This window comes from Alexandromys fortis, unplaced genomic scaffold (genome assembly GCF_014885135.2).
Source record: "Alexandromys fortis isolate MF-2015 unplaced genomic scaffold, M_Fortis_MF-2015_v1.1 scaffold_59, whole genome shotgun sequence".
Classification (NCBI taxonomy): Eukaryota; Metazoa; Chordata; class Mammalia; order Rodentia; family Cricetidae; genus Alexandromys; species Alexandromys fortis.
The window spans coordinates 4,551,499-4,577,235 of record NW_026067943.1 but is presented as its reverse complement, the minus strand read 5'-3'; the positions used below and the strand labels follow the sequence as shown (position 1 = coordinate 4,577,235).

The 25,737-nt window shown below is 47.0% G+C and overlaps 1 protein-coding gene across 5 annotated transcripts in view; it reads left to right on the top strand.

Moving 5' to 3' along the window:
• The window catches only part of Vgll4 (vestigial like family member 4), a 110,678-nt gene that overhangs the window by 48,084 nt on the left and 36,857 nt on the right, over positions 1-25,737 (top strand). The window contains exon 1 of one of the 5 annotated variants that reach the window (XM_050148306.1): positions 1,384-1,906. The exons of the other annotated variants lie outside the window; for them this stretch is intronic. Within the exon in view, the coding sequence (XP_050004263.1) occupies positions 1,825-1,906 (82 nt within the window). The 5' untranslated portion in view covers positions 1,384-1,824. Of the gene's footprint in view, positions 1-1,383; positions 1,907-25,737 lie in introns of those variants that run through there. 5 annotated transcript variants of the gene reach the window in all.

Below are 25,737 nucleotides of genomic sequence, written 5' to 3'. Positions count from 1 at the left end.
CAACTTTTGGGGAGTTGGTTCTTTCCTTTCACCGTGTAGGCTCCTGGGGACTGAGTCTGGTGTTCCCTTGCCTGAGAACCACGGTTTTTAATGTCGTTGAGTTATGGAAGGGACATTGCTCATTTCCCTGTATCTGTATTATTTCAGTCATGTCCTTAATTGTTTTTTAAAAAGTTCTTCATTCTATGAGCCAGGCAGTGGTGGCACACGCCTTTAATCCCAGCACTCGGGAGGCAGAGGTAGGCGGATCTCTGGGAGTTCGAGGCCAGCCTGGTCTACAAGAGCTAGTTCCAGGACAGGCTCCAAAACCACAGAGAAACCCTGTCTCGAAAAACCAAAAAAAAAAAAAAAAGAAAGAAATAAAAAAAAAATTCTGTTAAAAAGTTCTTCATTCTAAAGTACGTGAATGCGGTGATGTCTTTTTTGGAGGTGGATTTATCTGTGGCCCAGGTAGGCCTGGGAGGCAAAGGCAGGTGGATCCCTGTGAGTTCGAGGTCAGCCCTTGGTCAACAGAGGGAGTTCCGGGACAGCCAAGGCTACGCAGAGAAACCCTGTCTTCGCCATCAAAAGAGAAATATTTTTTATTTTATGTGTATGGATATTTTTTCTTCATGTTTATGTGTGTATTGTGCGGACATAGTGCCCATGGAGGTCAGAAGAAGGCATTAGATCCCTTGTGAGTGCTGGGTACTGAACTTGGGTTCTCTGCCAAAGCCCTCAGTGCTCTTAGCCACCCAGTAGACACCTCTCCAGATAGTGTCCCCAACCTACCCCAGGCGTGTGTGTGTGTGTGTGTGTGTGTCTGTGTGTGTGTCTGTGTGTGTGTGGTGGAGGTGGAGGTTGGGTCTGTAGTCTACTCAGTCTTGGGGGGCCTCAGTTTCCTCCTTTGTGGAAAGATTTATCTCTAGGCCTGTCTGTGCAGCCACAGGGCTTGGGAAGGAAGTTGCATGTACATTGACTTGAAAGTAAAAACACTCACTATGTCCCTGGACATAATAAAACCATCTTACAAAGAAACAAAGAAACCTTGTACCCAGCAGAGCACACCCCAGTGGAAGCCCAGGGTTCTCAGCCCCTGGAATGAAGTCACCCGAAAGTTAAATTCCATGTAGTTTGCTTCCACGGCAGATTTTTTTTTAACTTTCTGCTCAGCCTACCCCCAACCCCGAAACAAAACAAAACACTCTAAAACTTACTGGGTTTTCTTCCACGGCCTCTGGCAGCCTTTGGCTCCAAAGAGGAAAGACTCCTCGCCCCCTGCGCCTCGCTGTCCCCTCCTCTTTCTGTTTCCTGCTAACTCTGCATGCGCCCAGAGCCTGATCCTGTGCCGAGGCTCCAGTGAGCATGCTCGGCCCCCACCTCCCCAAGCAGAGGAAGCTGGTTTACATACGAGTCATACCAAGCATAGCCAGCATGTCAGCGCAGTCAGCTTGCAGCGGGCTGTGAGGGAGAGTGCCTTTGTCCTAAGAAATGTGCTTTGTGTTTTTTTTTTACTGCTTTCTTTTTAAACCCTCAAGACAAGCTTTGGAAGACTGCTGAAGTGATTTTTTTTAAAGCCGAGTAGAGGACGAAATACAGACACTGCCTTCCAGTAAGCCCTGGACAGGTTTTGTTTGATTCTGATTTTTTTTGTGTGTGTGTGTGTGTGATCTTTTTTTAAAAACAAAAACTTTTATATACTTTGCTTGACTCTTGTGAGGCTGGGCCTCTATTTTACTAAAGTTTTAGGAGAGCCTGGAGCTACTCAGCTAAGACTGAATTTTGAAACTTTCTCTTCGGGAGTGAAAGCAAAGAACTGCCTTTCTTTGCTAGCCGGACAGATAAATGCTGTTTATGAAGATGGACCTGTTGAACTACCAGTACTTGGACAAGATGAACAACAACATCGGGGTTCTGTGCTACGAAGGTAGATGTTGTAGGATGGACTTCTTGTTTGTATCTGTAGCGGCCACTCCTCCTCGGTGGGGGGATTCTGATCCGCTGGCTTCGGAACATTTTCTTGTCTTTCTTGGGATGGTGGAGTGCCTAGACAAAGTGGTACACCATTTCAGGGCAGTTTCCTGGTGTCTGGCAGGAGGGTGGCAGCAGGGAGGACTGGAGGGGACATGTTGTAAGTTTGCTTCCAACTTACTGACAAGATCTGACAAGATCGTTACACTTTAAATTCTTTTCTCTTTTGATTTTGTTGCCATTTTACGGAGGGGAGGAACTTATAAGAACAAGGGGAAGGTAAGCATGTGGGTGTTAGAGAAGAGGGAGGGACTCAGACGTATTTTTAGATGTAGTACCGTGTACAGTGTTCTGTGTGTACTCTTGTTCTGGATTTTGTGTGGTGGAGAAACAACAACAAAAAGCCACAATGAGTTTTTGTTTTCCGGAGCCATTGTCTCAGACATTTAGTTAGTTTTTTTTTCTGTGGATTTTGTGGGGCTGGCAAGGCCTGGTGTCAGGGAGCCCAGGCCGGCTCTTTGTCTGCCGCCCCATTTCCTGTGACAGTGAGACGGGCTGCCTCCAGCCCCGGTCCCGGGTGATTACACAACCCAGCTGCCAGAAGGCTAAAGAAAGTGGAAAATGCTCCCATCCCGAGGTTCTTCTGGTTCATCACCTCCCCTTCCCCTGGACACTCCCCGGAGTAGAGCAAAAGAAAACCCCAATTCCATCTTTTGGAATTTTTACCTACGTGCCATTTGAGTCCAGGGTAATGGCCTGGTTGAGCCTGGGGTTTGGTAGGGCAGGGAATGAGCTGGGACTGCCAGGGAGTCTTTCCTGGTAAAAGCGTGCTGGAGTCCAGGCACATCTTCCTGCTGGGGGCACTGGACTCTGGGTTTTCTCCTAGACTAGACTAAGCGGGTTGTTTGCTTTTTCCTGGGCAGAAGTTAAAGTGGGGAGCTGTGCTGTGTTTTTGTGTAGAAGTTTCAGATCTGTTTCTTAAAGCGGTTGAAAACATACCCTTTCAAGCTTGTTTTAAAATTAACTATGGATAATAATCTCAGATTTAAAGGGTTTTTTTTTTTTTTTTTGGTTGTTGTTGCTGTTTTGTTTTTTAAATAAGATACCACTTTACTTTGACAAGTTCCCTTTACATGTACGGAATATGTTGGCCTCTAAACTCCTTCATCTCAAAGGCCCGATTCTCAGAAGCAGTTTCTGGTGGGATTCATGTACTGTCTTTTTTTTTTAAATTAAAAAAAAAAAAAAACCAAAACCTGTACCCCAACAAAAGATGAAAACTTTTAATGTGGTCTCTTTATCAACAAGTAATCTGATAGTTAAAAATCAAGCGGGGAGCGAGGAACACTGAAGCTGCCAGGACGCTGGGACCAGGTTTGTTCCTGTGTCTGGGGAGGAAGTTCAGCAGCTCCTCCAGGTGGGCGTGCGGTTCCGTGGAAAGCACATAAGCCAGCAGTTAGCTGTGTTGTTTCCTTCGCTGTTTGGAAGAACAGACTTTGATTTTGAGAGCCTAGTGGATGTGTGGGATCATAGGCTATCGTCTGTTTAGTTTAAACATCTGCTCCCGTTTTCCTTATTATGAAAGGTAATATTATTCTAACACCAAAATAAATACACAGGAAATGAAGAAAAGCACAGCAAAACCAGAGTGGTGTTTGGAGCCAGTTGTTTACGTCCTTTGGTTTCCCCACTGTAAACACCACACACATCTGGTCTCCACTGCCAGGGCCGTGTGGAGGGATGGGTATAAATTAGACGTGGGATTCTCTCCTGTAGAAAAGCAGAACAGAACTGGGCCTGGTGGCACTCACCTTTAATCCCAGCATGAGAAGGCAGAGGCAGGTGGATCTCCGTGAGTCTGAGGCCGGTCTGCTGTACTTAGTTCCAGGGCAGCTAGGGCTACATAGTGAGACCCTGTCTGAAACAAACAAACAGAAAATTGGTACAGTTTAAAGGAAGTGTGCTGAGATAGTTTGCATTGAACAGACCGGCCCTCCAGAGTGCCAGGGCCGCTATGAGGATCATGAGTGGATGGGGTGGGGTAGGTAGTATTTGATCTGTTCTTGCCTTTAACCAGGGGCAGGCTCAGTGTTTGCTGGCTTTAGAAGTGAAGGTGTAGGTGGGGGAGCTTTGCTTGCCCAGGTTGCTTCTACCACAGCCTGGGTTGTGTCGGGTGAACTGTGTCCTCACCCTCTTCCTCCTCTCAGCAGCTTCCACACAGGGACCCTTGGGTCTTACTTTTGAATCCACTCCAGTTTGTCTTCCTTCCTTGGGGTCTTGGGCTGGAACCCACATTATCTTCTGCTAAGTCCACCTTCTCCCACCGAGCCTCACTATAGCCCAAACCTGTGTGGTAACTGCATCCTTGTACCACCCTCATGGTCACCTCCAAGGAGGACTAAGAGGCCTGTGCAGGTTCTGGAGAGCAGAGCGGTTGAAACAGAACATCTGTCTAACCTGTGAGAACCAGTTTCTGCACTAATGACTTAGTAAAATAGCTTGTGTTAGTGACCAAGCCCAGAAGCTTCATGGCCTCTTATCACCATGCCCAACAGCTAACCACTCCATCCTGCTATTCTTCTGGCTGGGCCCATTGTATCTAAAGAAGGTCAGTTTTGCCTCTGTCTCCATAATAAAGGCGTAGCCAGCACTGTTACTGTTCTCCTTTTGAATTCCTGTTCATCCCACTGGATGGTCACAAGCCTTACGAAGACAGAGTACTCAGGGCCCTCTGAGGCTCCAGGTCATGCTTTATGTAAAAGCCCAACTTACAACAGAAGTCTGCAGGCTTTCCCTGGCGGCTCTGCGGCCACTGCTGTGCAATGCAGCCTTTAATTATGGACTGTTGTTTTCTCTAATTAACTCATCACCACAGAGCCAACCAGGCTCTTAGACACCATCAATACCTTCGTCTTGTTCTAGGCCCAGAGTTTCTCTTTGTTCGGGCGGATTTGGGGGTTTGTTGCAGGACTGAGGTGAGGTTGGAGCCCATCTCAGTGGGCCCCTGGGCCTCTTCTCTAACGAAGGTTACTGTCCCCTCTCTGTTTACATCCTCAGGACTGGGCCTGCTGGGGTGGGGGAGGGGTGGCTCATACCCCAGCTCGCGGGCTTTGTCCTGATGCTAGCTGCAGGTGACTAGCCTTCTAGAACTTTCTCTCCGGCCGCTATAGAATGTGGAATGGGATTGGAGGAGGAGGAGGTGGTGGCGGCCCTGGCTAGAGGTGAGCTCCCCAGAGGGAGCCTTCCATGAAGCAGTGGGGAGTGGGAGTGTTCAGGATGGCTGGCAGCCACGCTTACATAATCACTCAGTTCTGAAAAGTTAGGTCCTAATAAATGCTCATGGCTGCCCGTGTCTGTAAAGTGCTGTTAGTGATTCTTCAATTATGGGTTGACAGTCATTAGTGTGTAATTTGGTAGAGGAATTCTCGCCTTTTAATTTAATAGTGCGATTTGTCTCGGGAGAAAGTGAGGATGAGTTGCGAAGCGCAATGGTCTCGGAGCTTCAGAGAGGGGCATGTAGAGGTCCTCGGGGCCTGGAACTGTCGTTTTAGAACGTAATTCCCACTTGTTTCCCTGCAGGCTGCATTCACATCCGTTTTTCTGAATGGGAAGGGAACATACACGCTTGGGCTGCCCAGCAGAGTGAGGCCCTGCAAGTCTGGGCATGGGGCTCTTTTGTTTCTTGCCAGTCTACTGGCAACAGGTTGATGGAGGCCTAGTTTCATTGTTCTTTGTCTGAAGAGCTCAGAGGCTTTGGGAGGCTTCAGAGCCTCCAGTGCTGTTGGGTGAAAAGGCCGTCAGAACGAGGCCACAAGTCGCAGACTTGGTTCCTAGCCCTACATACAGATCAAGTGACTTGGTCTTGATTTGGATGTAATCTGTGGTGCTGCCTCTGTAGCCATTTTATGGTGGAAGTCTTTCAGTTTTAGCATCTTACAGCACTCTGTCCCCTCTCTCTCTCTCTTTCTCTCTCTCTCTCTCTCTCTCTCTCTCTCTCTCTCTCTCTCTCTCTCTCTCTCTCCCCCCCCCCCCCCCCCCCCCCAGGTGAGTGCTTGTGTTTTTGCTAATTACAGCTTGTGCCCGGAAGGTATGATTAGAGCCTCCTTCCTTCCAGCTCCACGCCCATAATTCTCAATCCCCTTCTGGAAGGTTTGTTTGATTTGGGCTGTTATCTCTGGGAGCCAGCACTTGGCTTGTTAGAAGTCAGCCTTCTTTTGCCTTATGTTCCTAAGGTGTCTGGGTTCATTGTTGTGAAGCAAGCTTTTAAAACCATGTCATATAGATATAAAGAAATCTCTAGGCCAGGGAGATTGCTCAGTGGGTAAAGGTAACTAAGCCAAGCTCCTTGATGACCTGATTTCTGTCTCTGGGACCCACATGGTGGAAGGAGAGAACTGACTCCCAAGCTTGTCCTTTGGCCCCCTACCCCTTCCCAAATAAATGTTGAGAGAGAGAGAGAGAGAGAGAGAGAGAGAGAGATGCAGGCCGGCCGGCCCTGTGGTGTGTTCAGTTTACTTCTGCTTCACTGCCAGGATGTTGAAGAAAACTGGGTTTTGTCATGAAGGAATCAGATCCAGATTTAGCCTTTGCTGGTGTACAGATCTATAAAAAAAAGTCTTCTCAGGGGATGCTCCTGGCTGTATCTGCTTCATCTCTATGTATTTAATGTTTATTTAATGACAGTTTATATTTAATGCTATTTATATATTTAGCTCATGGTAATTATTTTTTAGCCTCGCTCAGCAGTGTGAAGCAGGCCCTCCTCCCCTTTTTACTTGAAAACCAAAGTCCTGAGTTGGTTGTACTCCTACAAAAGCAAACACATCCCCCACCCCCATCACAGGGGCTTCGTTTTTTAAATGACTTCTCTCCTGTTTGCACTCTCTTGCCCACATCTCACTTCCCAAGTTAGTGTTTCCTGTTCTCCAAGATTATTTATTTACTTACTTATTTAAAAAAAAAAAAGACTTAAGTTTTCTAATATACATATGTGGGTATGTGTACCACACAGATGCAGGTGTCTGGGGAGACCAGCAGAAAGTGTCAGGTCCCTTGGAGCTGGGTTAGACACAGTTTTGAGTGCTCATTTGTGTTCTTGGAAACAAACTCCTGTCACCTCCAAGAGCAGCAAGCACTCTTAAGCTTCACCCTCTCTGAGTGTTTTTTTAAATCACATGTATGTTATGGGGCAGGGGGTTGTGTGTGCCTTGCACATGGTGGCAGCCAGAAGACAACTTTGTGGAGTCCGTTTTCTCCTTCCATCTTCATGTGGGCACCAGGTATGCAGGCTTGTGTGGCAGTGTCTGGCCACCCGTGTTCTAGGAGTATTCTTTCTGCTGGTTTGCTTTACTGTGCTGACTTTCTGAAAATTCTGAAGTCTTATTTATATTAGTGTGTTTGTGTGGTGGTGTGTCTACAGAGGCCAGAAGAGGTTGTTGGATTTCTTGGAGCTGATATTAAATGTGGTTCTGAGCCACCTGATGTGGGTCCTCGGATGCAAACTGGAAATGCATTCTTAACTACTAGTGCACCATCTCCTAGCCCCCTCTCTGTCAGCCTTAGAATTCTGTGAATTACTTTAACTTCAGGGCCTCATGTATAATATCTTCAATATTAACAGTGTGAATCGCTGCTAGTTGAAAGAATGTTTATTTACCCTAGAAAAAAAGTAGAAAATCCAGCCAGACAGTGGTAGCACATGTCTTTAATCCCAGCACACAGGAGGCAGAGTCAAGAGGCCAGCCTGGTCTAGAGTAAGTTCCAGGAGAGCCAGGGATATATTCAGAGAAATTCTGTCTTAAAAAAACAAAACAAAATAAAAAGTAGAAAATCCATTTTATTTACTTATTTATTTTTGACAGACTCTGTAGCCCTGACTGGCCTGGAACCCACTATGTAAACCAGACTAGCCTCAAACTCACAGAATGCTGTGATTAAAAGGAGTACATCACCATGCCGAGGCTGTAGATGGGGTTTAAAAAAAGATTTTATTTTTAAGTATGTGTGTGTGGTGCCTGGGGAGGCCAGCAGAGGCTGTTGGATGAGCTGGAGTCACAGGGTGGGTGAGTTACCATGTGGATGCTGGGAACTGATGGGTCTTCTCCAAGAGCAGCAAGTGCTGCTGGTCCACATCTCCAGTCTTGCATTGTTTTGTTCTTCTAGCGCCATGTAATTGGAATCACTCTGTATGCCATCTTTTTGGGGGTTGTGGAATATGCTGGGGATGAAACCCAGGCCTTCACACATGCATAGCACATGCCCCAACCCTGAGCTCTGGTGCTTTAATGAGATCTTGTGAAGGGGTTGAATGGTTATGAAGTGTTGTGTCCTCCCCATGGGCAGCCGTGCTGCAGCAGCAAAGGTCACCTCAGCTGTGGGACTGACACCACCTCCTACTCATTCACTCGTTGTTAAATAGCTCTTGATGCTCCAGTTGGAATTTTTCCCCAGCTAGTGTTTCATTCACATTCCCCACCACTGTGTGTCTAGACTGTCTTGGGCCTTTTTTGGAGAGTGTGGTTGGGTTGCGCTTGTGATGCCTGAGTGGGGAGACTGGTTCTATATCAACAGGCAGGTGGCTGGAAGCTGACATGTGACATGTCAACATTGCCTCAGCAACTGTAGTAATAGGAGTGGCGGGGCTGCGTCCCCAGCACCCCGGCTGCCTGCTAGCTTATGCCCCGAAATAATTACATGGACACTGTATTCTTTTAAACACTGCTTGGCCCATTAGCTCTAGCCCGTACTGGCTAATTCTGATATCCCGATCAACCCATCTCTAATAAACTGTGTAGCATCGGTCTTACCGGGAAAGATTCAGCATGTCTGACCTGGTGGCTTGCTTCATTGCGTGTGTCTGCCCAGGAGAAGGGAGCATGCCCTCTGAGCTCACTTCCTCTTCCTCCCAGCATTCTGTTCTGCCTACTCCACCCACCTAAGGGATAGCCTATCAAAATGGGCCAAGGCAGTTTGTTTATTACCAGTGACCTTCCTCCATCAAGCAACAGCTTCCTATGGCCTTTAGGGAACAGAAAGCTTAGATAGAGGCAGAATCCAGACAGTTCTTGGCTTTGTGGAGCCAGGAGGGGGCACTATTTTCAGTAATAGTGGCATGTTAGTCGGAGTTCTCTAGAGGAACAGAACTTATTAAATGAATGAATATCTATCTATTTGTCTGTCTGTCTATCTATTAGATTTATTAGAATGACTTAGAAGCTGTGTCCAACAATGACTGTCTACCAACAAGGTCCAGGAATCCAGTAGTTGCTCAGTCTGAGAAGCTGGATGTCTCATGTGGTCTTTGGTGTACACTTGAATCCCAAAGAAGTAGGCTCTAATGCCAGCGAAGGAATGGACTTACTAGGAAGAGTGACAGCAAGCAGGCAGAGAGAGCTCAAGCCTCCTTCCTTTTATGTAGGCTTCCAGCAGAGGGTGTGGCCCAGATTAAGATGGATCTTCCTACCTCAAAGATTGGGATTAGAAATAAATCTTCCTACTTCAAATGATTTAATTATGGGGGGGGGGAATCCCTCACAGGTGTGCCCAGCTATTTTGGTTTTAGTTAATTCCAGATGTAGTCAAGTTAAAAACTAAGAACAGCCATCACAAGCCCCGTGCGTCTGCTGAAGTTATGAATGAGAGAGCATTATCCGTGGGCATTGTTCTTAATTTTCAGTTTATGTCTGCTTCGCATGAAAATAGTGGCCTGCTAATTCCTCTTGGCTAATGACTTGACTTTAATGGAGCAGACTCTGGAATTGAGTGTTTTCATGCAGTTGTGTGCTGCCAAGCGCTTCCGCGGAGTTGTTTACACTACCCATCACCCAGTTAGGCTGTGTCCATGTTTCTTCCCCCATAAGTTAAGGGGGCCACGAATGTAGCTTTTGAACAGTTTTCCTCATCTTCCATTATATGACTGCACCATTCCAGAGTCAGGGTTGATTTTAATTTTAGTATTTGCAGTACTTTCATTTACCCATGTTCTTTCTTCCCTTCTTACTACCATCCTTCCCCCCCTCTTCTCCCCTCCCCAGCCCCGGAGCTGAGTCCTGAACCCAGGGCTTTGCACTTGCAAGGCAAGTGCTCTACCATTGAGCTAAATCCCTAACCTCTTACTATGGGCGGTGGTGGCGCACGCCTTTAATCCCAGCCCCACTAGTGAGACTAGCCGTATTAATGAGCTGCATTTGATTGAGAGACCCTGCCTCAATAATATGAATGAGCAATTGTAGGTACCTAACTGTGGTAGTTTGAAAGTAATTGTCACCCATAGCTTCATAGGGAGTGACACTATTAGGAAGTATGGCTTTGTTGGAGGAAGTATGTCACTGTGAGGGTGGGTTTGAGGCCTCATACACGCCCAAGGCATACCAGTGCCTCAGGCCATTTCCTGTTGCCTGCTAGGTACAGGACTCTCAGCTACTTCAAGCACCACATCTGTGTGCACACTGCCATGTCCCACCATGATGATAATGGACTGAGCCTCTGAATTGTAAGCAAGCCATCCCAGTTTAATCGATTTTAATTATAAGAGTTGCCGTGGTCATGGTGTCTCTCTTCACAGTGATAGAACCCTAACTAAGATATTAACTCCTATGTGGAGTAGTACCAAAAGGTTCCATAATCGCCCAGAGTGGGCTGGTATCTTAAAGGCTATTGGCTGAAGGAGGTTCTCGCAGTACCTGTGGTTATTCATTGTGGCACACATATTGAAAGCTTAAAAGCTAACATCCATATATAAGAGAAAACGTATATTTGTATTTTGGGGTCTGGTTATGTCACTCAGGATGATTTTTTTCTGATGGGTGACTCCAGGGAAATGGTGTCCTCCAGATACAGCAGGGCCGATGCACTGAAACTCACAAAGACTGGCAGTGTGCCCAAGACCACACAGGTTCAAGCCAGATGTGCTCCCACCCTAAATAAGAAGCTACCTACAACTGATCCCCACTGGTAAAGGGAAAATCAGTTTTCTCCAATGGCGTGTCACTGGGTCTATCCACCACACCCCAGGGTGGGCTCTGTGCCTGGAACAGTTGGCCAACACAGAATGAACTTGGTGATATTTTGGTGGAGTTTTTGTTTTATTTTGCTTTGCAATTTTTTGTTGAAATTTTTTTTGAAAAATTTTTTTTGAAAATTTTTTGAAAATTTTTGTTGAAATTTTTTTTGAAAAAAGTCTTCAAGTAAAAAAATAGGGGAAAACAATCCCTGAGTGTAGGCTACGGTAATGCTCCTGTCTTGGGTGCTTACTCTTAAGATGCCGCAGTGTTTGGTGTTGCCAACACCAGGCGCAGACCCAGGCTCCCCTGGATGGTGACCACGGCTTTCCGTCTGCCTGGCTTTCCGTCTGCCTGGCTTTCCTTCCCTCACCCTGGGCTTTCATTGAGACGTCATTAGCGGTGAAGAGCCGCCTTCGCCGCTGCTTTCCTTTCCTTTTCGTCAAAAATAAGATCAGATTAAGTAAGAATTTTATTTTTAAAAGTGTAATTTGTATGTTATTTTTTCTTTTGTGTGCATGTATATGTATGGGCGTATATGCCCTAGTCTGGGTCATCGGTTATCTCCCCTTTCCCACTGAACCCAGCAAGTTAGAATTTTGAGTTCGTTGCACCTAAGAAAGAACGATTCGTGAAGTGGGAGACCGCGAAGCAGAAGAGGACTGAGTCTGATTTCATGGCGGGCTGGTGCTGGTTTGTGGAGGGAATCCATGGTGTGCAGCGGCTTCCTTCTGGTCAGTCATTGTAACTGTGTGCAGAAAGCTCATCTGGGGGTTTTGTTTAGGTTAGCATTTGGGGAAATTGGGGTGACCTGTGTTTCGGTCGTGAGTGGTTGGCCCTAGCATCTCCAAACCGTACCTTCTGTTTTAGCTTGTTTGTTTACTTTAAACAGCACATCTGTCCTAGTCGAGTACCAGATCTGGATAAAGGATCTTTCAGGCTCGGTGTGGTGCCTCACGCTGTCGTCTGAGGCGGAGGCAGGATGAGAACTTCCAGGCCAGCCTGGGCTACATAGTGAAAGCCTGGCTCATCCGGTACCTTGTTCCCAAGAGCTGTGTGATGCTTCTTTGTGACTCCTCACACTTGCCACAGGGTGTCATCCAAGTCAGCCCCACCTGTCTTATCTCAGCACACGTGGGGGTCTGCTCTACACAGCGTTGAGGCGTAAGGTTCATCTGTGCTGTTGGATGATCAGAACTGTCCTGTTGTGTTTGTGAACTTCTGTGTTCTGAGGTGGGTAGACTCTGAGTTGACAGGATTTCACCTGTCACGAATATTGCTGCTCTGGGTGTGTCTTAGTATGGCAGACTATCCCAGACACAGTGTTCTTTTGTACCCATTTTTGGTGTAGCGTGGTGTCATTACGTGCGTCCATGGCGTTGCACAGCTTCCGGTGAACATGCATGCTCATGTCTTTTTGACAAGATTTATTTTATGTGTACATGTGTTTGGCCTACAAATGTCTCTGCGTCATGTGTATACAGTGCTTTTCGAGTCCAGAATTGGAGTTATACATGGTTGTAAGCTGCAGTGTTGGACGAGGAACCAAACCTGGATCCTCTGTAAGAACAGCTGGCGCTCTCAAGCGCTGAGCCACCACTCCAGTCTCTATGCTCCTTTCTTTTGGATCAGTACTCATAGGTGGAACTGTCTGGTCGCTGGGCATGGTAGACTTTTAAGGAGCTGCCCTAGTGCTTTGCATGGAGAAGGCACCATCGTGTGCGCTCTCTCTAAATCTTTATCTGCACCGAGTCCTTTACGTTTCAGCTCCCGGTGGTTGGACAGTGTTGAGGTATTAGTCATTGCTAATGTATAATCCGATCTGACACAGACACCAGTCAAAACTCTGATTGTTGGTGCCGCATGAGGAGGGACACTCTCCTCGGTGAGCTTTTTGGCTGCTGGTGGTGGTGGTGGAGGATGGCAGGGTACATTTCTGTCCGGTTTCAGGACCATAGAGGTGGTGATTTGTGTGTTGTCAGAGGTGAGTCTGTTTTTCCACATGTCAAATCCAAGCCTATAAACCAGTAGAAGCCAGATCAAGGGATACGGCAAACACTGATGTGGCACAGTGGGCCCTCGGCCGTGGTCACAGCGTTCTGGGGTCACAGCGTTCTGGTAGTGACTTTTCCTGTACCAGTCTGTGTGCACAGTGCTCAGGAGTTGAGCTCGCCTTCCAGCCTGAGGTTTTTGTTGTTGTTTGTTTGTTTAAACAATACCAGTAACTAGGAAACGGACTCTGTCTCTTTCTGTGTCCGTCCCCTCTCACAGAGCACTTTCTGCTCCAGGAGCAGCCTTACAGAAGCATCCCTATAAAATTCAACGGCTTTCTTTCTCTAGACTGTTCTGTGGTCAATTCCACAAGTGGAATCTGAAGTATCTTGCAGCTAGTGACGGTTTTCTTTGGACAGAGGAGGACTGAAGTCATAGTAAAATTGACAGTTTAAGCAATGGCAACTGTCATTTGATTAGATCCCCTTTCATTGCTAAACCTGCCTCCTCCACATCCTGGCATCTTAACGTGTAAGTTTCTCGAGGGTTGTGCATGCCTATAATACCCACACTCCATAGATGAAGGCAGGAGGATCAGGAGTTCAAGGCCAGCCTGGATCGAGAAGGCAGGGTGGTGGTGGTGTAGGAGGATATGTTGATATGAATCTATACCTTTGTGTGTTCTCTCTACCAGTGGCACTTGCATAGTTCTGTGTGCAAATCAGACTCCAAGCAGTCATGCAGAAGAGTGAAGTCAAAGATCCTTCAGCTAGAGGGCAGACAATCTGTTGTTACCCTGGGACCACTTCCTTTGGTTTTTCTTCATTCTGTTTGACTTTGCTCATCCACTTGCACGTCGTGCAGAATTGTTGGCGATTTGGAGTGCCTACAACCTGTTCTTCACCTCTCTTCATGGGGGTTGATGAGTCCCCTTGCATATATGTCTGATTTTCTGCAGGACAGATGCTGCCCTGGCCCTGGTTGAAGAATGGGATGACAGTAACTCAGATCCCATAAGTGGTGTTTAGAATGCAGAGAGTAAATGCCTTCTTAAAATGACTATTCATGCTTTAAAGGCGCTGAAAACCCTCTGTGCTAGATCTCTGTGATGGTTTGATAACAATGTCCCCCACAGGCTTGGGCATTTGGACCTTTGGTATCCAGTCGGTGGCGCTATTGGGGGAGGTTAGGGTAGAACAGCCTTGCTGGAGGAAATATGTCAGTGGGCACGGGCTTTGAGAGTAAATGTGATCCCTCAGCTTCCTGCTCCTTCCACCTCGTTGCTTGCTGCCATGTCTCCCTGCCATGATGGAGTCTAACCCTCTGGAACTGTAAGACCAAACCAACTCTGTCTTCTCTAAGTTGTATTGGTCATTGTGCTCTATCACACACCGTCTCTTTTCTTTATGTCAGGAGGAGAATGCAAGAACCTTTAGGAAAATAAGTAGGGTTTGGCTGTGAGTCCACCTGTGTAAGTGGGAATTCTGTTCTGTTTGTGGTGGTGGTGGTGGTGGTGGTGGTGTGTGTGTTATTGATTTATTTATTTTTGTACAATTTCTTTCTTGGGTTGAGAATTTCTGTGTTTTACTCGTGTTTCACATTCCGCCACCATTGCAGCCACGATATTAAGTTATGTAAGAGTGTCATGGTCTCAGTGGCAGTAACAGTGTGCTTGGTGTCTGAGTGACGTTTTTGGTTCCTTGATTATTTTTGTTTAATTCAAGGTAGAGATATGTCCTATGTTTTGGTGACTAGCATCTTTTTTTTTTTTTTTTTTGAGACAGGGTTTCTCTGTAGCTTTGGAGCCTGTCCTGGAACTAGCTCTTGTAGACCAGGCTGGCCTCGAACTCACAGAGATCTACCTGCCTCTGCCTCCCAAGTGCTGGGATTAAAGGCATGCGCCACCACCGCCCGGCTACGTCCTATGTTTTGGAAACACCAAATGTATATTTGTTAAGCCTCAGAAGCAGGTATCATTCTAACCTAAAGCCATGAAGGATGGTTTCAGTCATCATGGGGCTGGGTTGTGGACCTCAAGATGTAATTGAAATGAACTGCCGTTAATAATTTTCTAACACATAGGGTCACACGTGGCTATCACAAATGACCCTTCTGTCACCAAGTAGCCTTTGAAAAGTATTTTGGATCAGAAGCTAAAACCACTGACACTGTTGGAATCTCAAAAGGCTGCACGTTTCCAAATGTGTTAGCAATCCACCCACAATAAAACATCCGGAAGAGCAAAGCTACTAAGGAAAAGGTTTACTTTAGGTTTCAATCCTGGTTACTTAGCCTTGTTTTGGGCCAGTGGCCAGGCTGCATATTGTATCAGGAGCTCTTGGTGGCCAAGAGGCCACACCTCCTTCAAGGCCACGTCCCCAACAACCTGCCTTCCTCCCACTCACAATGGTGGGTCCAGCCTTGAACACATGGGCCTTTGAGACACTTACCTGTTGTTTACTGTCTCTTTTATAGCCGATGTCTGTCTATATTCACAGGGAGGTATTTCCAGGGAGATCCTCAGAGGCCCTTCACCCTGCTCTGTGCCTTTCTCCAGCATCTCTGAGGAATCTGGCCATGGCTCTGTGGATGTTAGCCAGAAAAATGCCCTTGTGTTTCTCTGAGTGCACACACCAAGGCTAGTCTCTGCAGTTAAAGCTTCCCCCTGTTCCTGTGCTCATCCCCCCTGTTTCTGTGGACTCTGAGACACCGACTGACTGGAAGTCACAGACTCCTAGGGATTTGCTCAGAGTCTTGGGGGGAGTGAATTATAGAAAGCAGCTAATGTCAAAGGTAGCTTTCAAATGGGGAAACTGAGGTATGAGCCAGGTAAAGGGAGGCCACTAAGTTTCGAAAGAGGCAGACACTTTAAAAACACCAATGGGAATAATGTCTGCAGAGGTGACTGTGGTGTGAGCTCCACAGAGGAGTTGGGGCTGCAGATGTTTAAGGAGGTAATGAGAGGCCTGGATCGGATCAATCCCAGTGTGGATCAGTTTGAAAGTGGAGGTGGCACGAGTCTGCCAGGCTCTACTGGAAGTGCTGGGACTACAGACTTTTGATGCCCCTGGAATAGTTTTACATGGGACTGGGGTCAGGCATAGATATATGCATCCAGCTCCAGCCTATTGGGGAGCTCTGCTGAGTAGGCTTGGGAAAGCATTGCGCTAAGCAAGGAAGAGAAGACTTGTAAGGAAAAAGGCAGAAAATGTCTGGGGATTGGTTAGAATTTGCCAAGAACTATTTTAGCTTTTCACAGGAGTGCTGAGGTCATGGACACTATGAGTTCACTGGGTCCCAGGTCTTTAGAAGCTACCCTGTCTGCCCCTTACTGATGGTCACACTGGGCGGTCATGGGCATCTGTAGATGGAGCTGCGCGCCGCTTCCTGCCGCCCAGCTCCTGGCCACTGGCTAGCTTTACCCAAAATAATTACACGGAAACTGTATTCTTTTAAACACTGCCTGGTCCATTAGTTTCAGCCTCTTATTGGCTAATTCTCACATCTTGCTTTAACCCATATTTAGTAATCTGTGTAGCACCACAAGGTGGTAGCTTACCAGGAAAGATCTTAACCTGCGTCTGTCTCGGGTGGGAGAATCATGGTGACTGACCCCACACTGCCTTCTTCCTCCCAGCATTCTTTTCTGTCTTCCCCGCCTACCTATGTTCTTGACCTATCAGGCCAAGCAGTTTTCTTTGTTAATTAACCAATAGACAGATGACCCTCCTCCATCAGGCATTTAGACTGCAGAGAGAGGTTCTTGACTGTGTTTGTCTCACTCACTCTCTGTCTCCTCTTCCTGTCCTCCATTGTGTTGACAGTGCTGTGACCTGAGCCCAGGAGAGGACCAGACATCTTTGCAAGGGAATATACTGACATGGGTATATGTGGCAACGAGGTTGGGTTTGTGTTGGGTTACTCTCTTCTCTGCTTTTGGCCACTGTTGAGACCCATGCCATGGATGTGCAGTGGTTGATGTGTGGACCATCTGAGGTTATCTGCCAAAATGCATGTGGGCAAGCACAGTGGATTGTTCCAAGCTGACAATTCCAGGGAAGAACAAAGAAGCATACAAGAGTCCTCGGGTGCAGCCCACCATTGTATCTGTATGCAGTAGAATGGGGCTTGGGCTGGAGGACACTGTGGATTACTGCCATTGTCCCCGGAAAGCATGACTGGAGTGAGATGGACAACCAGCTAAACCCTTGAGGTTAATAGCCTAGAGAGACTGGAGACCCATCATGTCATAGCCAAGCCTCTGGCCGCAAACCACTCATCCATTTAATTTGCCAAATGCTAATAGGCTCTAGAGCACCCCAAATCAAAACATTGTACTTTTTCCTTATTTCTTCATTAGTCTAATTCCCATTAACCTCATGTCACGGCCACAACAATTTAGGAACATTGTAGCAGGGGAGCTGTTGTCAGGGAGGCTGGAAGGAAAAGCTGGCAGAGCACATGCAGCTTCTGCAATCAGCTGGGGTGTGGCACTGCCAGGAAGGAATGCTTGGGAAGGTGGTCAGTCACTGAGATGGTATATGCCAGCTTCTCAAGAAACAGGGCAGGAGGATAATGGGGGAGTCCTTTGCTCCTAAGGTAAAGACTGCACATAGTAACAAAGGAAAAGGTAGCTCATAGGATGGGAGAATATTTTCACAGATGTTTTCTGCAAAAAGGACTGTTCAGAATATATATATAGAACTCTGAGCAGTCAAGGACACAGCCAGAGGACTGGAGAGGTGGCACAGGCAGTGGTTAAGAGCACTGACTGCTCTTGCAGAGGGACCTGGGTTTAGTTCCCAGCACCCACATAGTGACAACCATATTAACTACAGTTCCAGTGGCTCCAATGCCCTCTTCTGGCCTCTATGGGTACTACATGCATGTGTAGTATGTGCACAGGCAGAACACTCATACAAACAATAATAAAATCTAAAACCAGATGATGTTGGTTATTGCACAGCTTTGAGGATACATAAGATACATTACATTGGCTCCAAAAGGGTATGTGACTCTCAATAAAGCAATTATAAAATTAAAAGATATTAGAATAGAATGTATCCAACCATTCTGTAAGTATTGGAATGCTCTGTGTATACGTATCTTTATATTACAATATTTTGCTAAGTAGTGGTATCTCAGTAACCTTATTGATGATGCCAGGTCATTCCCAACTCAGGGCATTCTTAGCCGAGCTAGCTCTGTGCTGCTGTCCTGTTCTCGAGAAGTGGATGATCTGACATTGTTGTTTAGTTCACCACCAGTATTATCTGTTTTTAATGAGAAAGAGATTGTTACCATACATGCTGAACTGAGATCTCTATAGAGCATGCATAGTGTGTGTGTTCATGTGTGTGTGTGTGTGTGCATGCGCGTGTGTGCATATACACATCATGTACTTGCACACGTGGGGCTGAGGATGAGGAGAGGAGAAAGTGGACTTACAGATGGAGTCTGTCAGCAGGGCAAATCACAGGTGGCCACAGACGCGTATGCGTGTCACACCAGGTTCAGACATTGTCATTGGCTTCCTGTAGTTGCACTTATCGAGGCTCAGCACAAAAGGCAGCCTTTTGGGGTATGTGTGTTGAGACAGTGTCACTCACTGTGTGTCTCTGACTGTCCTGGAATGCACTATGTGGTCCAGACTGTCTTTGAATTCTCAGAGATCCTCCTGCCTCTGCTTCTCAAGTGCTGGCTTAAAGATGCACTCCACCTGCTCAGCCAAATAACAGCTCTTGACTAAGAATGTGAGAGGGTTTTCACCATGGTAAGTTTGATTGGAAGCGAGAGGAGGGAGGGCACATAGCAAGCAAGGGTTTTACATACAAGCTTGTCTCTGCACCCTTTGGCTTGCGGGATCTGTTCACGGGCAAACTCCTGCTCGCCTGCCACTGACTTGCTCTGTTACATCTCTCTGAGGGTTACAAATATTACAAATGTGTTTTTTTGAGTCAGGCTTGGGTGGCATTCTGGGTCTTCATTAATCCAGAGTGTGTGACCTTGGGTATATTGTTGAGCCATTTTGGTCTCCATTTCCCTCAAACGAAACTAGCAATAGAGCCTGGACCAATATTGTTCACCTGGCATGAAGTAAATGTGCCTGTGTCAAGCTCTGCAGTACTTAACAGCTCTAACAAGTCACTTCTGGGTGCTTGCTGTGGTTGTCTTCATTCCAGGCCCACTGGGCCACTCTCTTCTTAGTGTCCTCAGCATGGGCCTTATCTTTCCTTAGCCCCTGTCAATTGGCTGCAAAGCCATTGGGATGTCCAGAGCTGCAGTTAAGATAGTCTTGAGTATTAAAGTCAATCCAGGGAGGCTGTTTTAGGGGAAGAGCATGTGTGTGTGAGGATTTAAGGGTCCACCACACTTCTGTATCTGCAGCTCCTGGGGGCTGAGATGCTGAGGGTGGGTGGCATGGCTGGGGTGGGCGGGAGGTGTCTGCAACCCTCCGGCAGCCTAGTTTTCTCATGCAGTGGCGCTGTGTCCACTCTAGTGCAAAAGCTGAGGGCCAGTCCCCGGCGAGGGCAGCACGCCCATCTACCAGCTCTTATCAGACTACTGGGAATGGAGACTTAGGATCACGTCCACCTACTCCTAGAGTTGACATAGCTTGAGCTACACACTGTGTGGCCTGCAGAAAACTGCTGAGGTGGGATTGTGAACACCTTCTCCCGTGTCAACTTCTCCAAATTGTCCTTGAATCTCAGGGTCCGTCCTTCCTTCCTTCCTTCCTTCCTTCCTTCCTTCCTTCCTTCCTTCCTTCCTCCCTCCCTCCCTCCCTCCCTCCCTCCCTCCCTCCCTCCCTCCCTTCCTTGTTTTTAAAGAAAAACAACTGCCATCATGGAAGCACTGCTTCCCTTCTCCTTGCTTCCAGGCAGGAAACAGGACTCAGGCTTGCCCTCACACTTCTGTCTCGTGTAGTCGGCGTGCAGATGTGTGGCTGCAGGAATGCCATCCAGTCCATTAAGCTGCAGCCAGTGCTTGTGCTCCAGCCCTCCGCTGTGCACTCAGGGCTCTTTTCTGGACCTTTGAAGTGGCCGCCAGCCTTTCATCTTCCCTCATTTTCACTTAATGACAGCCCGGCCTTTGATCAACCCAGTTTTCGTCTGTCTTTGGCTTCAGGCTTAGTCACTTGGAGGTAAGCGGAGACCTTAAATAGGCCTGAAAGTGCCCGACTTTTATGAGCACAATGACTACTTAACCTTCATATCTTAAGCAAATATACGGAAGGGGAGCTGGCCCTTCCTGGCCTCTCAGTGATAGCTTTGCTGGCGGTAGTGTAAACTGAAAAGAGGCCTGAGTTTGGAGGGTAGAGAGAGTCCAATAGCCAACCGCATCCTGCCCCCCACTCCCAGCCCCCAGTTTCAAGTTGCAGTTGCGCGTCCCCCACCTCCTAATCTTTATGTCTTCATTGAAAGCTTGTCTGCACGCTGGGGAAGATTGTGTCTGGAAGTGCACTCCATGCCCGGGGTTTCTTTTCCGATGATGGACTCTTGTTCATTGTTAGAGGATACGGAGAGTATAAAATTCTCTTCCACGAGACGTATCTTCTGCCTAACGATTCTAAACTTTGAGTTACTATTAAAATCCTGGGGATAATCCATATCATATCACAGATGCAGTTCTATGGCAGAGCTTGGCTGGCATGTGTGAAGCCTGCATTTACCCCAGCATTGAGTCACCGAATTACAGCTTCATGTGGTTTTTGATTGTGCTCTGCACTGTTCTATTTTAGTGGTGTATGGGTGTGTGTGTGTGTGTGTGCATGTGGAGAATCTTTTCTCTCTCAAATTTTATGTTGCTTCTAGGGCTTAAACTTGGGCAGTTAGGCTTGCATTGCTGGGTAGCAAGCAGCTTTACCCACTGAGGCGTCTCGCTACTATACAGTTATTTTATTTAAAATCTTAATTTAAAATCCAAATTTCATTTAAGGCATAGAGCCTTGCCATTTAGGTTAGACTGGTCCGGGCTGACTGCAAACTGCAGTATCCTTTTGCCTCAGTTCCTAAGTGCCAGAGCCATTACAGGTCCCTGGGAAGTCTTAACACAGCCCTGCCACAGACACCAGGGCTGTTCAGTTTACCCAGAAAGAATGGGGCTGAGGTAGGGCTCAGGGGCATGGCCCTGGCTTCAGTCTCCCACACTACAAATCATAACAACGAATTAATGAGAAATAAAAACAAAATGAGGTTTGGTACATCTGTGTGAATCCCCTGATTATCACTCTCTTCCTCTTCTCTCTTTTTTTTTTCTTTTCTTTTCTTTTTTTTTTAATGCTAGGGCTGAAATCCAGGGTCTTCCCATGCTGGGCTGGTGGTCTGTTGCTAGCTTCACCTGGCCCCTTGGCTCTGTCTTTAGCTCTATCGCAGCCACCCTGATCTTGGACACATGTCGTCCTTGCATGCAGCTGCCCTTACCTGGAATGCCTCATCCCCCCCCCCCCCTGTTCTGTATTCCCCCCATGAGCCAGCTCAGGGCTACCCCCCTCCCCCCCCCCACCCCCCCCCTCCCCCCCCCCCCCCCCCCCCCCCCCGGCCCCCCCCCCCCCCCCCCCCCCCCCCATGTCCGAGGAGACAGACTGCTGCTTGTTGTCAGAGCTAGAACTACAGCCTCATATCTAATGTCCACAGCTTGCCCCTGGCTCTCCCTTCCTCACCTGGGTTCTTTCCCTTTATACTAATGTTTCAGAGCTGTCCCCGGTGTGGTTCTTAGACGGGATATTAGTTTTCAGCGTTACTGTGAGGGGACACCCTGACCAAAAGCAAGCTGGGGAAGTAAGTATCATGGCTTACAGTTCCAGAGGGGATGCTGTCAGTCATGGTGAAGGAGGGGTGGCAGCAGGAATATGGGTCTGGTCTGCCAGTCAGAAAACAGAGATCCAGTTTCACCCACACACAGGAAGTAAGGCCAGGTCGCACAGACTCAAAGACTGCCCCTGATGATGTACTTCCTCCAGCAAGGCTCCGCCTCCAAAAGGTTCCATTACCTCTCAGAACAGCTATTCTGGCTGGGGACCAAGTGTTCAAATACATGAGCCCACATGGGACTTGCCACATTCAAATCAAACATGGTAACCCTCAAAGAGAAAGGGAAGCTCTTGGGATCCCCAGTGATTTTTTTTTTTTTCTCCCTGCAGTGGTGTTAATACTTCCTTGATCTGATCAGCGATGCCTTTAAAAATCCCAGCATTTCGAAGGCAGAGGCAGGCGAATCTCTGGGAGTTCCAGGCCAGCTAGGGCTACACAGAAAAACCCTGTCTCAAAACACCAAAAACAAACACACAAAAACCTTTCTGGAGCACTCTGCCCAGTTGAGGGCAAGGATGGGGAGGGTGAGATCAGTGTCCGTCACTCATTTCCCGAACTCTATAGACCACTTATTCAGCAGACAGTCATGTTTACACGCCGTGTTCCTGATGGTGTACGCCCGCTCCAGCTTGCAGTTTTAGGCCTTCCTGGATGGAGTCGGTTCTGCATGGCAGTGCCAGCACAGTGCTGAGAGTCCTGACATGAATAAGCCCTGTGCATATTTAATATCCAGAGCTTCTAAAAATTACTGTAGATCCACACTTGGTTGAATGCAGGACATGGCTAGGGAGTGTGGAGGGCCCACAGTGTGCTTTACCCTCGCTGCCCTTTGATGTCGTATTCTGAGCAGACTTGCACTGGGTAGTACCCAGGAGTGCTGCTTCATGTAGTTTAGCCACAGTCTCTTGCATTGCCACAGAACATATGACACACACCAACAGATCAGTGCAGACAAGGGCATCAGTACTGTGCTCTTAGTATGAAAGAGAAAACGCTGGTTTATTTAAGATTGATCTTTTTGTTTGTTTTGTGGTAAAGGGAGAAGTTTGAGGGCACCACCCTCAGCATACAGTCAACTCTGACGAGCTTGTGGTGGGTGCCTCTGATGCAGCAGCGTACTTCCGAGTGCTCATGTCATCTCTGTGGAGTTCTCGATAAAGGTGTTTAACCACAACCTAAAATCATGAGGAGGTGACCGGACCAGCAAACGCTCCATGTCATAAAAGAGAAAGAGGAAGGAGGAGAGGACAGGGAAGAAGGAGGAGGAGGGGGAGGAGGAGAAGAAAAACTTAAAAGAGATTAAAAAGACATGACAGCTGTGTTGAGCAGTTTGTGTGGCTGTGACACCCCCAGTTCACCCGGGGACCTTGGATGTGATTTTGCTGTGCGGTGTGGTGGTCAGGGGTGGTAACGCAGCCAGGACTGTACGGAGGGTGGAATTCTTAGACTGTTTTTGACCAAGTAGTGATGAATTTAGTGACATAGGACTAAGTATTTCCAAGTTGCTTTCAGAAATTAGGCAGTTGTTTCTAGGGGAAACATCTTAAAATCCGGACAAGGTCAGCTAGAGCCTGGGAAATAACCCTGGCGACTGACAGTGGGACAGCAGAAGACTCCACCAGCAGAATGACAGAAAGGGGATTTGCCAGCTGTATACCAGGCAGGGGATTAGTATCTAGAATATATAAAGAATTGCCATCAAACTCCCAAAAACTTCAGTTAATAAATGGAGCAGTGAATTGGACAGATGACGTTTAAAAGGAGAAACACAAATGGCCAATAAACACATTTTAGCAGCTTCAACACTGTTAGAGAAACATGAATTAAAACTACTCTGGGATTCCGTCTCATCCTAGTCAGGATGGCTTAAACGGAGGAAACAATGGCAGCAGTGCTGGGGAGGATATGGGGGGAAGGAACCGTAGTCAGTGCTGGTGGAAATATAGATTGCTTCTGCCCCTGGAAATGAGCATGGCGGGATTGCATGCAAGAGGGGAGAGGACATCACTGAGTAGCATTTCAGAGTGATTCTGGGATCCTGACGGCCCTTCTGAAGGCATCTTCTCCACCTCTCCTTTGCTTGCTAAGGGTCACACTTCTCAACATTGTCATACTGGGGGCCAATTTGGGAGACAAGCCTCTATCTGTAACTAATAATTCACAAGTAGATAACTAATCTACCTATTATCCCACCCCATCCATTTTCCCCCTTTTTCTCTTTCAAAAGAGATTTCAGCCAATGACCAGGCAAAATATACCGAGGTGGGAAATCAAAACAAAGATAGGGAGAGAGAGAAGGTGGAGTTGGGGAGATGCCATGTAGCCGCCGGGGAAGCGAGATGCCAGGGCATCACCAGGAAGCCACAATCATGTGGTGATATATAGATGAACAGAAATGGGCTAATTTATAAGAGAGAGCTAGCCAGTAAAGTCATTGACCAAACAATCATAACTGATACTAAGCCTCAGAGTGGTTATTTAACAAGTGGCTGCAGGGACCCAGTGGGCGGAGAGAAACCGGTCCAGTGGGACTGGTGGGAGGGAGAAAAATCTCCACCTACAACTCTCTGAGCAGGGAAGGGAGAACCCAGATAGAAGATTAGGGGATTAGAAGGCAGAGACGCCAACAGGTGTTCTTTTATTTTTGAGTCCCAGTTAAAATTTATGAAGGCCGAACTCAGCTTTAGGACTAAACTCCAGTTTTGCAAACTGTAGATTGTAACCCAGCTTGGAACTGAGTTTAGGGGTGGGAAAGTTTAGCAGCCATTAAAGATTTCTGAATGCATGGTTACTTCAAACAAACCAAAAGCAAAAGCATGCTGAATTGAGCTGTCTTCTCTGGTCATGCGTGTCCATGTCATATCCTGTGACTTCCCCCTGAGCCTTGGTTCTTAGCATACAGTGTGCATATTCCATCACACCATGCCCAGTGCCAGCGAACTCTAGAAACTATCTTGGCTCATACTGGAGATGACTTTGTTAGGATTCTTAGCCTTCTTTCTGCATCTACCTAGTTTTCTGCTCTTATAGAAACTATGGGAACTATGGATCACTAATGTTTTTCTGCCAACATTCCTCAGCTAGCATTAAAGTGGTGTCTGAGCTAGAGAGGTAGCTTAGTGGTTAGAAGTGTGCACTGCTTTTTCTTGCAGAGGACCAGAGTTCAGTTCCTATCACCCACATCAGCGGCTCACAACCATCTGTTAGTTCAGTCCTAAAGGATCCAGCGTCTTTTCTGGCCTCCATGGGCACTGCATGTACATGGTGCACAGACACAAAGCACCCATACACATAAAATAAAATTAAATGTTTTTTTTTAAATCACTTTCTTTGCTTGATATTTGATTTTGAAAACTCCAGCTTGAATTACTGCTGACTTGAATTTCATGTAAAATCGCTCAATAAAATTTGATTGGCCTCTAGGACAGAATTTCTAGCACTTTTTGTAATGGCTCCAAACAAATCATCTTTTTGTTTGTTTGTTTATTTTTTTCGAAACAGGATTTCTCTGTGTAACAGTCCTGGCTGTCCTGAAACTCATTCTGTAGGCCACGCTGGCCTTGAACTCACAGATATCTGCCTGGCCTGCGTCTGCCTCTGCCTCCTGTTTGCTGAGATTCAAGGTGTGCACCACCACTGCCTAGCCTCCCCTTTCCATTTTGTACTACATATATTTATGCAAAGCAGATTTCTTTTTCAATCTTTTTTATTGATTTTATTGAGCTCTACATTTTTCTCTGCTCCCTTCCTTGGGTCTTCACTCCCCTTCAGCCCCCTACCATGGTCCCCATGCTCCCAATTTACTCAGGAGATCTTGTCTTTTTCAACTTCCCGTGTAGATTAGATCTATGTATGTCTCTCTTAGGGTCCTCATTGTTGTCTGGGTTCTCTGGGATTGTGAATTGTAGGCTGGTTTTGTTTGCTTTATGTTTAAAAACCACCTATGAGTGAGTGCATGTGATAATTATCTTTCTGAGTCTGGA